Source organism: Pristiophorus japonicus, chromosome 16, assembly GCF_044704955.1.
Source record: "Pristiophorus japonicus isolate sPriJap1 chromosome 16, sPriJap1.hap1, whole genome shotgun sequence".
Taxonomy (NCBI): domain Eukaryota; kingdom Metazoa; phylum Chordata; class Chondrichthyes; family Pristiophoridae; genus Pristiophorus; species Pristiophorus japonicus.
This window is the reverse complement of record NC_091992.1, coordinates 10,396,636-10,412,461: the sequence shown is the minus strand read 5'-3', so window position 1 is coordinate 10,412,461 and position 15,826 is coordinate 10,396,636. Positions and strand designations below refer to the sequence as shown.

At 45.4% G+C, this 15,826-nt stretch overlaps 1 protein-coding gene across 4 annotated transcripts in view; it reads right to left on the bottom strand.

Annotated features, from left to right (window-relative positions):
* The window catches only part of ulk2 (unc-51 like autophagy activating kinase 2), a 110,629-nt gene extending 95,805 nt beyond the window's left edge, over positions 1 to 14,824 (bottom strand). For 2 of the 4 annotated variants that reach the window (XM_070856975.1, XM_070856977.1), the window contains exon 1: positions 14,091 to 14,824. In XM_070856975.1, the coding sequence (XP_070713076.1) occupies positions 14,091 to 14,180 (90 nt within the window). In that variant the 5' untranslated portion in view covers positions 14,181 to 14,824. The remainder of the gene's footprint in view (positions 1 to 14,090) is intronic. The other 2 variants (XM_070856978.1, XM_070856976.1) reach the window with 2 other exon arrangements.
* Positions 14,825 to 15,826: the final 1,002 nt, after the last annotated feature.

Sequence of the window (15,826 nt, the reverse complement as noted above, 5' to 3'; positions counted from 1 at the left end):
TTTTGAAGCTGAAATAAAAGTTCAGCTTTTTGCACCAGTCTGCTTTGGAATTTATACACAACTGAAATGTGAAAAATTGACCTAACCAATCAGGTTTAAAACACAAACAGAACAGAGCGTATTAAGGATTATTAATGCCCCAAAATGCTATAGGAAATGGAATAAAAATAAAAAATGTTCGAAACACATAGCAGGTCAGTCAGCATCTATGGAGTTCATTTTTCTGGTTTCGACCCTCCCTCAAAATAACGAAGGATCGACATCCAAAATGTTCATTCATCTGTTCACTCCATAGATGCTGCCAGACCGGTTATGCGTTTCCCACATCACAACAATGACACTTCAAAAGTACTTCATTGACTGTAAAGCGCTTTGGGATGTCCTGGGTCATGAAAGGTGCTAATAAATGCAAGTCTTTTTCTTTTTTTCCAGCACCTGCAGTTTTTGTTTTATTTTTCTCTATATTTCGGTGTTGCAGGATACCAGTGTCCAGTGGCAGTCAATCCAGTGGCATCACAAGAAAGGAAGAACCTGCATTTATAGGACACATCCGGCTCACAGCCTAAAGTATACCCTAAAGCTCCTCACAACCAATGGATTACTTCTGAGGTCAAGTGACTGTGTGTAGGCAAAAAGTGTACCTCATTTGCATACAAAGTCCCACAGACTGCAAATGAGGAGAATCAGTTAATCTGTTTTTGGTGGCATTCTTCTTCTTAGGCAGTCCCTCGGAGTCGAGGATGACTTGCTTCCACACTAATATGAGTTCTCAGGTGACTGAAGAGACCAATGTGGGACCTACAGTCTCTGTCACTGGTGGGGCAGATGATGGTTGAAGGGGTGGGTGGTGGGGGAGCTTGGGTTGTCATTGCGCTCCTTCTGCTGTTTGCGTTTGGGTTCCACATGCTCCTGGCAAAGAGACGCGAGGTGTTCGGTGCCTTCCCGGATGCTTCTCCTCCACTTTGAGCGGTCTTGGGCCAATGATTCCCAGGTGTCAGTGGGGGATGTTGCAATTTTTCAAGGAGGCTTTGAGGGTGTCCTTGAAGCATTTCCTTTGCCCACCTGGGGCTCGCTTGCCGTGTCGGAGCTCAGAGTAGAGCGCTTGCTTTGGGAGTCTAGTGTCGGGCATGCGGACAATGTGGCCCGTCCATCGGAGCTGTTCAAGCGTGGTCAATGCTGGGGGTGTTGGCCTGAGCGAGAACACTGACATTGGTGCGCCTATCCTGCCAATGGATTTTTAGGATCTTTAGGATCTTGCAGAGGCAGCGTTGGTGGTACTTCTTCAGTGCTTTGAGGTGCCTGCTGTACATTAATTTAGGGAGGACTGGTCAAGACACTTGGAGAACACCTGGCACTTTTTCAAAAAGTACCCTAGGATCTTTTACATCTATCTGAACAACCTATCAGATAGGGCTTCGGTATAAAGGCTTAGCCGAAATGACAGTAACTCCTACAATGCAACACTCCCTCAATTCTGCACTGCTGTCAATATGCTCAAGTCTTGGGAGTAGTATAGGAACCCTTAATCTTCTCACTCAGAGGCAAAGGTGATACCAACTGAGCAAAACTGCAAAGCTCTCTGGATATAGGGCCAGAAATTGGTGAAAGCTAAGTTCCACCCAAGTACCGTCCAAAGGATCGCTGAGATCCTGACGGTACTTTGGGCGGAAGTTTCATGGAAAAATCTGGGAAAGACCGCCCGGTGGCAAAAATGGGACTTACACGCTGATTCTGGGTGGCAGCTCCCATTCTCAGCAGCAAATGCAATCCTCGGCAAAATATCGCCGAGGATTGAGTCAGGCCCCGGGAAGGGGGAACTGATGAAATAAAATGTTTTCAAAACATTTTTTTTTTAAAAACACTAAGGGACCCCATCCACCTGAATCCCTGCAAAAAAATTAAAGAAAAGTGGACTAACTTTTTTTTGCAGGTCTTCATACTTACCGTTGAGGTTAGACCTGCCTCCACGTGGCGGTCTTTTCCTCTGCTGCAGCGGAGAACCGCCCAGACCAAACTGGCAGCTCAGCGGGCGGGAGGACGCTTATGGGCGGCGCACCCAGCGGACGGTACCCAGCGGTCTTCTCTCCCCGTCACAGGAGGCCTCTACCAAACTCGCTCGGAGGGGAGACCGCCCAGAAACCAGGGTGACCGCAGAGAAAACTCGGCAGCAACGGACGGTAAGTCCACCAATTTCAGGTCCATAGAATTACACCACTGGTAATTGACTTTAAACATAGCTTTTACACAATGTGCGTTCTTTTTCTTTTATTGAATAGCCTTGATAAAGGGCCAATACACATAATACAAGACACCATCAAGGCTCTAAAAGTACAGGAGGAAAGACATGCAGATTTCAGATTTTACATGTAAGCAGGCTCCACTGATGGCCCTTTACACAGCAGCTGAACTACTCAGACTAGAAAAGTTACAGATTCTGTCCATGTTGAATCAGCTGGTCACAGCCAGCATGGTAGCAGTAGTACCACATTTGGCCTCAGTACCCTGGAAGGGTTTTTTTGGGGGGGGCAAGGGAGGACAAGAGTGGGGCTGGCCCAGGTTTAATGCCCCTTATCCACCAAACACTCTGCAAGTGCATTTGACAAGATCGACTTGAATTTGGTGACCTCTGCAATCAAGAAGCCGAGCAACACTCACTGTCACAGCTCACACATGAATAATGGCGATGTGGAACAAATACCAAAGGGGAACCAGCACGTACAGAAACACACCCCAGCAAGTAGTCAATACTGACAGGAAAGGACAGTAGAAAAATGGTCAAGGAGAAATAAATGCAAAAGTACATTTTGTAATGACAGACAGTATCTCGTCCGAATTAGAAATCCAAGATTGTATAATCAAGTTAGATAGAGCGCTTGGACTGAAAGGAACAAAATAAAATGCAATGTAAAACCACGAGAATGTCAATTGCAAAATTTAAACAGGTCACGAATCTGAAAGTTGACAAAAAGCTTCAAAGCTTAAAAAATTTGAAAATGGATGCAATCATAAGTGAACAAATCAGAAAAACGTTTAGCTAAAACAAGTCATTGTAAGAAGTCCGATTATTGAGCTACCAATAGGCACAGACACAAACAATCACCCTGCTTCCTAAGGATTTTCGGCCAATTACAAACAGGTACACAGGACATTCTAGGCTAGTTTCCCTCCTCTTCATTGCTCCCTTCCTTCTGGATGGCATTCCTACAATTTCTCTCCAGTCTCCTACCCCTCTTCCTGCCTGATGGTGTCAGGTATTTGCTGTGCGGGCATGTTAGACATTCTGTGGTACAAATGTTGACTCACCTATAAAAAGGGTGTAGAGTGCGGAAAATCAAACCTTGGGATTTATATTTTAGTCCTGCCCACATTCAAATTGTTCTTAATTGTGTTGCTTCCTCCAGCTTTTAACCAGGCTGTTGAATAATTACTGTGCCTAACTGGCGGGACCAGTTTCATCCCACAGAAGCACAGCTCGTATTAGTTGATTGAGGACCACTAATGGCAGTGTTAGAAAGTATGGCAACAGGCGGCAGCAAAATGCGGGCAGGCAAACAAAACCAAGACACAGTAGAGGGTTGAAGGAGAATTTTTTAAATGGTTAGGAGTGGAAGGAGAGGCATCATTGGGAGCCACAGATGTTAAGCATAACCTATCCGTGCACACAGCCAGAGTTCAGTCAGCTTGAACTGAAATACAAAGTGCAAAAATTAGAGATTTTTAAAAAGAAAATAACAGAATAGAAACAGGATAAGTATTTTTTCCAGCCTTATAGGATCACAGTAATTTGAGAAAGAAATAGGGATGTTGCAGAATGATGCATCATATATGATTTTAGTCCCTGAAAAGTACAAGCAATGCTCCAATAATTGCATTAAAAAGACAATGAGCTAGTTATACCTGTGTCATGGGATACTGTGAATTAAGAAACTTCTGATTCCCTGCACTCGTACTTTAAGCTATTTGTTAACCTACCATGGCATTGCTCATACAAAAACAATTTTAAATGTGTCTCCATATAATTGCCTCTTTGCTCATCTTCCAGACTACTACTTTGTCTTCCTCTCTGCCCATTTGTGTTCTATTCTGTGTGTGAATCTCTCGCTCACTCTGTCAATCTTTGATTTCTTCTCTTGCAGTAAGGAAACGCAGTCCCAATAGATGGAGGTGACTACTTCACTATGCGGCTATTGAAGCACTGAGTGCCTTAACACTCTGGCACAGCATGTACATTATAGGCTACTACTCTGCAGATTCATTTTTTTGCAGGATATCCAAGACAAAAAAAGGGACTTTTTAAATGCGGCCAATACCCCAATCGAACTTTGGCTGCCAGGATATGCTTCAATAGGCAAAATAGCTTTTATTTTGTCCCTGACTTTTCTCATTTCTCAACGTTATTGATTGATCGTGCTATAGAGCTACACTTGAATTGTATTACATATACAGATGATATCATTCAGTAAGTTGTGCTTATCCAAAATCTCATCTGTAATGATTGTTAACTGCTGTAAAAGCAGTTTTACTAGTTTACTGTAATTTAAACTTGCAACAGTGCTGCTGGTGAAGTGAAATAGCTTACCATTATTTAGCACAAAACTTGTGGCAAGTCATTATTGGGACTACACCAATGGTAAATATTGAATATTACACAGCAGGGTACAGCAGTGCCAGACTGACCTCCCAGTGACAGTCTCGTTTTTTTTTCTAAACCACTGGTTTCAGCAAATCCAGTGACAGTTCACAGAACCCCTGGCAAAGTGCATGTCCAACGTCACCAGAACAAAGTGAGCTGGCCATTCTTAAAGATGCAAGCACCGACTCACACCTCTGGCACAACCTTACAGAAGTGGGTCCTGTTCCAAATTCTGCCTCATCTGTCCCAATTGCTCTGCTCTTGAGCCCTCCCCACTCCAGCAATGTTGGGCTCCGTGACTTTAATTCTTTACAATAGGGACTATTATTAATAACACACACAGTTTGTGCACTGAAACAGCTCATCACCTTCCTTTGCGCTGAAACTACAGCAAACCGAGATTGAATGGTGAGGTGCATCACAAGACAAACTGTGTGCTACTGAAATAGTTCCCTGAGAAAATTAGCATCTTTAGTAAAGTCATTATGCATGTATAGCTTGCATGTACACAAGGAGGGAGAATTACAGGATCTATTGCAGTGACTGTAATGAAAACTTCAATGTCATTTTTTTTTCCGCACCAAATTGATCGTGCAATTGAATTGTTATATTGACATGTCCTTACCATTTGAAATCTCAATACCACCACATCCTTTAAAGGACACGCACAGGGTAACTTTGCTCAAGAGCATATAGTTCCAAAGAACAGCATTTTTGGAGCAAAAAGTCATTGTGCAGACAAACTGAGTGGAGTGCCAGTGGTTACACAAGAATTGTGAAAATCATAGTTACACAAGAGTCACATCAGCATTGCTGACTACTGATCCAAAATAACCAGAACCCTTCGATTAACAAACAATGGCTAAACCAAGACCAATTATTTCTGTCAGGTTTTCTCCACTGGAACAAATCGCACGAAGAAAAAATTACAACAGTTCTTGCAAGCATTATATAAACTGGCTTCTCTATGCAGCTACTGCAACACAAGGAGCAAAAATCAGGGACTGCAGCAGCAAAAATCCAGCCTCAAGCCAAATCTTCAATTATTCCTGTCCTGATAAAAGGAGACAAATGACAATCCAGGAAAGAAAGCCATTTTACGAACTTGTATTTGTAAGGAAGTGAATCCCTTTGGTGTCCTTCCAGGCCACACAATGGAAGGACAATCTTCTTCTATGTCACTACCAATGACATTCTAAAACATGCACAAGGAATTATATGGCAAGAGTCTGCAGAGAAGTCTCAAGCATCAGCTGTGGCTCAGTGGGGACTCTCGTCTCTCAGTTAGAAGGTTGTGGGCTCAAGCCCCACTCCAGGTCTTGGATACATAAGCCAGGCTGACATTTGAGTGCAATATTGACGGAATGCTGCACTGTCAGAGGTGCTGTTTTGGGTAACATTAAATTAAGGCTCCATCCATTTGATCTGGTGGTTCAGGTGGACACAAAAAAAACATACCAATTCATAACAGAGTTCTACCAATATCCTGGCCAACATTCCTCATTCAAGCAAAACAAAATTAAATATGCAATCATCTGACTTGCTGTTTGTGGCATCTTACTGTCCATACACTGGCTGCACTCCAGAAATGTGATGTGCTTTGGACATCCTGAGGATGTGATACTAGACAACTGGCTTCTTCTGTTTGGCATCTTTCCACTATGTGACAGATCTCAATACGAGCAAACCCCACTATTGTACTGTGTCACGTTGCTGCACAAACTCACTATATCACTCCTTACATTTAACAAAACTGTAAGCATCCCCAACTTTTCAGAGTTGTCCAAATAATGTTGAATTTTCCTTAAATTCTGCAATCATTTCAGTCCAAATTATTACTCTGTTGAAAGCTTTTTATTGAGCCTCCCTTTAAAATCAAAATGAATCTGGGCATAGCTCAGTGAGACATTACATGTGTACATCAATTACATGAGTACAGATCCTGTAATTCCCTGATCTAGCCCTGCCTAAGCAAAGAGAAATTCAGATTCTTAATGGGCAGGTGAGCAGCAGCATTAATGGTGCTCTGCCTATTTGTCTTGAAATGGATACTTATGTTGGAAAAGATCAAAAAATTTGGAAAATTGGGATCTCCAATAACTCAAAGGGTAAATCCACGGCTTGGTGTAGCAATAGGGATCAGGAAGATCCCAGGGACTGTCCCTGGTCTGTCCTGGATATCTAAAACAGGGCAGCACTGGAGTCACAAACATTGATCCCTGCGTTTCTAGGCACGGGGTCGATAGAAACATAGAAAATAGGTGCAGGAGTAGGCCATTCGGCCCTTCGAGCCTGCACCGCCATTCAATGAGTCCATGGCTGAACATGCAACTTCAGTACCCCATTCCTGCTTTCTCTCCATACCCCTTGATCCCTTTAACCGTAAGGGCCATATCTAACTCCTTCTTGAATATATCCAATGAACTGGCATCAACAACTCTCTGCGGCAGGGAATTCCACAGGTCAACAACTCTGAGTGAAGAAGTTTCTCCTCATCTCAGTCCTAAATGGCCTACCCCTTATCCTAAGACTATGTCCCCTGGTTCTGGACTTCCCCAACATCGAGAACATTCTTCCCGCATTTAACCTGTCCAGTTCCGTCAGAATCTTATATGTTTCTATGAGATCCCCTCTCATCCTTTTAAACGCCAGTGAATAAAGGCCCAGTTGATCCAGTCTCTCATGTGTCAGCCCAGCCATCCCTGGAATCAATCTGGTGAACCTTCGCTGCACTCCCTCAATAGCAAGAACATCCTTCCTCAGACAAGGAGACCAAAACTGAATACAATATTCCAGGTGAGGCCTCACTAAGGCCCTGTACAACTGCAGTAAGACCTCCCTGCTCTAAAATTCAAATCCTCTAGCTATGAAGGCCAACATACTATTTGCCTTCTTTACCGCCTGCTGTGCCCACTTTCAGTGACTGATGAACCATGACACCCAGGTCTCATTGCACCTCCCCTTTTTCTAGTCTGCCGCCATTCAGATAATATTCTGCCTTCGTGTTTTTGTCCCCAAAGTGGATAACCTCACATTTATCCACATTATACTGCATCTGCATGTACTTGCCCACTCACCTAATCTGTCCAAGTCACCCTGCAGCCTCTTAGCGTCCTCCTCACAGCTCACACCGCCACCCAGCTTAGTGTCATCCGCAAACTTGGAGATATTACACTCTATTCCTTCATCCAAATCGTTAATGTATATTGTAAAGAGCTGGGGTCCCAGCACTGAGTCCTGCAGCACTCCACTAGTAACTGCCTGCCATTCTGAAAAGGACCCGTTTATCCAGCCTGCTTCCTGCCTGCCAACCAGTTCTCTATCCACGTCAGTATATTACCCCCAATACCATGCGCTTTGATTTTGTACACCAATCTCTTGTGCGGGACCTTGTCAAAAGCCTTTTGAAAGTCCAAATACACCACATCCACTGGTTCTCCCTTATCCACTCTACTAATTACCTCCTCAAAAAATTCCAGAAGATTCGTCAAGCATGATTTCCCTTTCATAAATCCATGTGGAATTGGTCCGATCCTGTCACTGCTTTCCAAATGGGCTGCTATTTCATCCTTAATGATTGATTCCAACATTTTCCCCACTACTGATGTCAGGCTAACTAGTCCATAATTACCCACTTTCTCTCCCTCCTTTTTTAAAAAGTGGCGTTACATTAGCTACCCTCCAGTCCATTGGAACTGATCCAGAGTCAATAGATTGTTGGAAAATGATCACCAATGCATCCACTATTTCTAGGGCCACTTCCTTAAGTACTCTGGGATGCAGAGATTTATCGGCCTTCAATCCATCAATTTCCCTAACACAATTGTGGGGAGAAGAATAAACTGAACATTCCTGATTATTGTCCAGTAAGCCCAGGGGGATACTTGTATACAGACAGAATTGGGCTTGACTGCGAGGGACTGCTCTCTACAACCATCATCATAGGCAGTTCCTTGAAATCGAGGAAGACTTGCTTTCACTCCAAAAGTGAGTTCTTGGGTGACTGAACAGTCCAATACGGGAATTACAGTCTCTGTCACAGGTGGGACAGACAGTCGTTGAGGGAAAGGGTGGGTGGGACTGGTTTGCCGCACGCTCCTTCTGCTGCCTGCACTTATTTTCTGCATGTTCTCGGTGACAAGACTTAAAGTGCTGCGCTCTCCCGGATGCTCTTCCTCCACTTAGGGCGGTCTTTGGCCAGGGATTCCCAGGTGTCGGTGGGGATGTTGCACTTTATCAGGGAGGCTTTGAGGGTGTCCTTGAAACATTTCCTCTGCCCACCTGGGGATCGCTTGCCGAGTAGGAGTTCAGAGTAGAGCGCTTGCTTTGGGAGTCTTGTGTCGGGCATGTGGACAATGTGGCCCGCCCAACGGAGCTGGTCGAGTGTGGTCAGTGCTTCGATGCCGAGAATGCTTGCCTGATCGAGAACACTGACGTTGGTGCATCTATACTCCTAGGGGATATGCAGGATCTTGCGGAGACATAGTTGGTGGTATTTCTCCAGCAACTTGAGGTGTCTACGTCTGAGCCATGCAGGAAGGTGGGTATCACTACAGCCCTGTGGACCATAAGTTTGGTGCCAAATTTGAGGTTCTGGTCTTCGAACACTCTTCCTCAGGCGAGTGAAGGCTGCGCTGGCACACTGCCGCACTGGAGGCGGTGTTGGGCCTCGTTGTCGACGTCTGCCCTTGCTGATAGTGGGCTCCCGAGGTATAGAAAATGGTCCACGTTGTCCAAGGCCGCGCGTGGATTTTGATGACTAGGGGGCAGTGCTGTGTGGTGGGATCAGGTTGGTGGAGAACCTTTGTCTTACGGATGTTTAGTGTACGCCTCGGTGAAGATGTTGACGATGGCTTGGAGTTCAGCCTTTGAATGTGCGCAGACGCAAGCGTCGCCTGCGTACTGTAGTTCAATGACAGAGGACGGGACGGTTTTGGATCTAGTCTGGAGATGACGATGGTTGAACAGGTTCCCACAGGTTCTGTATTTTAGTTCCACTCCAGTGGTGAGATGGAGCACTGCAGCGAGGAAGATCAAGAGGAGGGTTGGCACGATGACGCAGCCCTGCTTGACCCTGGTCTGAATGTGGATTGGGTCTGTGGTGGATCCGTTGGTCAGGATCACAGCTTGCATGTCGTCATGGAGCAGGCAGTGTCAAAGGCCTTTGTGAAGTTAAAGGCGGCCATATACAAGGGTTGGTGCTGTTCCCTGCAATTTCTCTTGCAGTTGTCACGCAGTGAAGATCATGTCCGTTGTACCCCGTAGTGGATGGAATCCGCACTGTGACTCTGGGAGGAGCTCTTCAGCCAGAGGGAGAAGACGGTTGAAGAGGATTTTAGCGATGACTTTCCCAGTGGCCAACAGGGAGATTCCTCTGTAGTTGTCGCAGTCGGACTTGTCCCCTTTTTTAATGATGGTCACGATTACGGCATCTCGGAGATCTCCAGGCATGCACTCCTCCTTCCAGATGAGAGAGATGAGGTCATGCATTCGCGCCAATAATGCCTCTCCGCCTTACTTTATAGTGGCTTAGCAGGGATTCCATCTGCTCCCGATGCCTTGTTGTTCTTGAGCGGGTGGCCTTTTCTACCTCGAGCAGGGCTGGGGTTTTGCTGAGATAGTGGCGGGTAGCATGCTGTGGGATGGAGTCGAGGACACTCATGTCTAAGGCAGAGTGTCGATTAAGGAGATCTTCAAAGTGTTCCTTCCAGCGTGCCCTGGCTGTCCGTAGGGACGCGGGACAGGGATTGTTTGAGGCTGGAATAGAACACCTCTTTGGTCTCATCTGCTGCCTCGAGTGTTACGGCGTGCGCACTGATAACTGTGGTGCACTGGATAGGGCGAGCCGGAGAGTCATGACACATTCGCTAATCCCGCAGGGGGGAGTCTCTGAGGCGGTCAACCAGCTCGTTCTTGATGGCAAAACCAACTCCATGAAGGCGGTGTTCTTCTGGTTTGCCTTTCCAGAAGGTGGTGTAACCTCCACCTTGTTCTTTGAGCTGGCTTTCCCCTGCCCGCCAGGTCTCACTTAGGGCGGCGATGTCAGCATCGAAGCGTCTAAGTTCCCGGGCAACGATGGTGAAGCGGTTTTTCGGTCTGTCGCTGTTGGAGTTGTCCATGAGGATCCTGACGTTCCAGGTCCCGGACTTCATTTTGAAGGGTAGAAGATGCCTGTGCACGAGTTCTTTTAACATGGGGTGGTCTCCACAACCACACCTTCTGTCACTAATCATTGTCGAGGGTCACATATGAAGAATTTGGCTGAGGTACCAGAGGCTACCAATGCAACCACATTCCAGCGTAAGTTGCTACCCTCAGGAGAAACTGAGACACTAACTTCAATAGGAACAAGGTGGATATTTAGCCCCTCGAGCCTGTTCCACCATTCAATAAGATCATGGCTGATCAGTGACCTAACTCCATATGTCCGCCTTTGCCTCATATCCCTTAACACCTTTGGTTAACAAACATCTATTAATGTCATTTAAAATTAACAACTGATCTTGCATCAATTGCCATTTGTGGAAGAGATTTCCAAATTTTTACCACCGTGTGTGTAGAAGTGTTTCCTAATTTCACTCCTGAAAGTTCTGGCTCTGATTTTTAGACTATGTCGCCAAGTGCTATACTCACCAACCAGCAGAAATAGTTTCTCTCTATCTACCCTATCTGTTCCCCTTAATATCCTGCAAACTTCTTTCAAATCACCCCTTCACCTTCTAAATTCCAGGGAGTACAACCCTAGTTTGTGTAATCTCTCCTCATAATTATCCCTTGGAGTCCAGGGTAAATTTTTTTTAAGAAGCACAAATTCAATAATCACAAACTCAGTGATCATTTGTATTTAATACCCTCGCCCCAAAAAACACAACGGTAGGAAGTCAACAAACTAGCAAAGCTCAACATGACCTACTGACTGTCACTAGATTTATTTCCATTTCGTTGCAAAGCAGATTTCTGTTTGTCATACTTGTTGGAGTCGGCTTCCACAAACGCCAGGCACCCTCCAGTATCTCACTCGTGCCCACGTGTGATCCATGACAGCGAGTGTCAGTGGAACTTTGCCCAATCCTGGCTCGCCCAACATTCATTTCAGCCAGAGCCAACAGGAGTGGGAACTGGAGTCTATTTCCCCTTCCCGACCCAGCATCATTGAGGCTCATCAATGCAACCCGAATGTTGCTACAGCTGAGACCAGTTCATTTACAACAGATGGGGATCGAAGCTAGCACCTCCCCGACAGTATTTAAAGGGAGCAACAAAGTGTGTGAAGACCTCTGTAGGGTCAGACATTCAGAGATTGTGTCACATGCTCAAATACTTGACAACATGGAAACACGGACTCCTGGAAAGACAACCAGGAAGTAATGAGCAAGTTCACTGCATGAACAGTGAAATCTATCATAATGACAAAGAGATCACTTGCTTTTCATATTATGAAATGTACACTGCATCTAACTATAACCCATGCTAACCACCAATGTCAAGAGGCTTTCATATAACCATGAAATACCTGTACAATTTTAAAAGGAAGGAAAATAATGCATTGTTTTGCACTCAGAGGAAACTTTTGTTTCTTTTAGTGGAGGGAAAGGAAGGTGTACTGTTAAGCCCATGCTGGCATATGGTCATCTATTATGCATTAGACACATTGCACCACTCGAGAGACACAGAAAACGGTTATAGGTAACGGAAAACTCCCAAAATACAAGACCATGGCAGTGAAAAATATAGTTATCAATAAACAGAGCAAAAAGTCACATTTACTCTATATCAATGCTATAAACATTAAGATGCATTTACTCTATATTAATGCTATAAACACACAAATATATATACTTACAAAAATACATACAAATACAAAACACATTATACACACAATACACAAACACACTATAACTATACACACAAATACACACTGTATATATACATACACACAAATACACTGTATACATACATACACATTGTATACATACAAACACTATACACACACACTATACACACAAACCACACACACAAACCACACAAACACTAAACACATACAAACACACACAATACACACACAAACACTAAACACACAGAGACACTATACACAGACACTATACACACACAATACACAGACACTATACACACACAATACACACACTATACACACACAATACACAGACACTATACACAGACACTATACACAGACACTATACACAGACACTATACACAGACACTATACACACACAATAGGCACTATACACACACACACAATAGGCACTATACACACACACACAATAGGCACTATACACACACACACAATAGGCACTATACACACACAAATAGGCACTATACACACACACACACAATAGGCACTATACACACACACACACACAATAGGCACTATACACACACAAATAGGCACTATACACACACACACACAATAGGCACTATACACACACACACACAATAGGCACTATACACACACACACACAATAGGCACTATACACACACACACACAATAGGCACTATACACACACACACACAATAGGCACTATACACACACACACACAATAGGCACTATACACACACACACAATAGGCACTATACACACACACACACAATAGGCACTATACACACACACACAATAGGCACTATACACACACACACACACAATAGGCACTATACACACACACACACAATACACAGACACTATACACACACACACACACAATACACAGACACTATACACACAATACACAGACACTATACACACACACACACACAATACAGACACTATACACACACACACAATACACAGACACTATACACACACACAATACACAGACACTATACACAGACACTATACACACTACACAGACACTATACACACACACTACACAGACACACTACAGACACTATACACAATACACAGACACTATACACACAATACACAGACACTATACACACACACAATACAGACATTATACACACACAATACACAGACACTATACACACACACACAATACACAGACACTATACACACACACACAATACACAGACACTATACACACACACACAATACACAGACACTATACACACACACACAATACACAGACACTATACACACACACACAATACACAGACACTATACACACACAATACACAGACACTATACACACACACACAATACACAGACACTATACACACAATACACAGACACTATACACACAATACACAGACACTATACACACACTACACGTTATACATTTGATTATAACTTTCTGTAAACTTGTATATGAAAAGTATATTGCCGTATGTCTGGAAAACATTTGCAGAGTCCCCACGCGAAATAGCAGCGATAATTCAAACAGCTTGACAGCACTGATGGCAACTCAAGTCAGAGAAAAAAACACACCCCCACCCGCTTTAAAACAATAAGCAGGTCCCGTCCCCCCCCCTCCCTGGTTACCTTCCTGTGGCGGCCTTTGAAGACCACGGCGAAGGCCCCGTGTCCGATCAGATCTTTCCTGTTGTACTCGAACTCGCCCACCGCCTCCATGGCCGGCAGCGCCCGGGGGCTAAGAGCAGGAGCAGGGGGACGGGGCCGGAGAAGCGGAGCTCGCCGCTGGCAGCGTTGCTTCCTCCCTGACAAAATAACTCACGCAGCGAAGCCCGACTTTCCCGGCGACCGCCGGCAACTCTGAAGAAGAAGAAGCAGCAGCAGCTCTCCCACCATAATCCCATTCCACTGGTGCTTGAATTCTGCGCATACTTAGTATTAAATATGTATATTATGTATATTTATGTACAGAGTGGAAAGAACATTGAAGCCCCTCAACAACAAAAAAATTGGGAGTTTTTTTTTTGGTTGTTGTTGCTGAGAGTTTATACGGTTGTTTTTTTTATTGTTTCTTTTGTCATGGCTAGCGGCTTTCGCTGTGACCCAGCCGCCACCCCACAGCTCGGCAATCACTCCTCCACCCCGGCCGCCGACTGACCGACTATTGCGAGCCGGCCGCCGCACCGCGCTTTATAAAGGGCCGCGGCACGCCCGCCCTGCGTCACCGTCTCCTTCCACCTCCGCCAAAGAGTGCGCCCGTTCTCTCCCCGCTTAAGGCCACTGCCGGCCGCTTTCCGTCCGGGGTTCTGTCACCGTTGGGAGAAACGTGAGGGTTCCCGACTGGTTGGCGGCGGCGGCGACGCCTGACAACGGGAGGGGGGGCAATGAATATAACGGTTTGTTTGTTTTTCTCTCCCTCTGTGCTCCTCCGCCTCCTGCTGAACCCTGCCTTCGCACTGCCGCCTATCGCTCCGCCAGGTTTGTTTACATGGTGCACGCGGCGCACTCCGTCCGTGCTCGTCCGCCGTCTACAAAATAGGCCCTGCCCTTTCCTTCCCTCCCCATATTGTTAGCCTTCAAAATCCCTTTCACTTGAGCTCATCCAATCACAAACCTGCTTTAACAAGTTGTTGCATTCCGTGGGAGGAGGGGGGCAAAGATATTCATGTGACTTAATCCAGGCAATGATTTGTTGTTTTGGAAGAGATGTCCTTCTGTGGGATGTTCCTTGGCCTGTGCTTCATTTCCGGCCCTTAGGTATGCGCAAGGCTTGATTGACAGGTGCCAAATGCCCTTCAACATGTCCATTGTCGCGTCAGCCATAGCTCAGTGGACAGCACACTAGTCTCTGAGTCAGGTCATGGGTTCAAGTCCCACTCCAGGGACTTGAGCTCAAAAAGTCTAGGCTGACACTCCCAGTGCAGTGCTGAGGGAGTGCTGCACTGTCAGAGGTGCAGTCTTTCAGATGAGATATTAAACCAAGGTCCCCTTCTGCCCTCTCAGGTGGACGTAAAAGATCCCATGGCACTATTTCAAAGAAGAGCAGGGGAGTTATCTCCGGTGTCCTGGGCCAATATTTATCCCTCAGTCATCCTAACACAAAAACATTGCTGTTTGTGGGAGCTTGCTGTGCACAAATTGGCTGCTGCGTTTCCTACATTACAACAGTGACTACACTTCAAAGAGTACTGCATTGGCTGTGAAGCGATTTGAGACGTCCGGTGGTCGTGAAAGGCAACTCTTTCTTTTCATACAATGGTGACAGCACGGAAGGAGGCCATTTGGCCCGCCGAACCTGTGCCGGCTCTCTGCAAGAGCACTTTATCGAGACCCACTCCCCACCCTTTCCCCGTAATGGGTCCCTC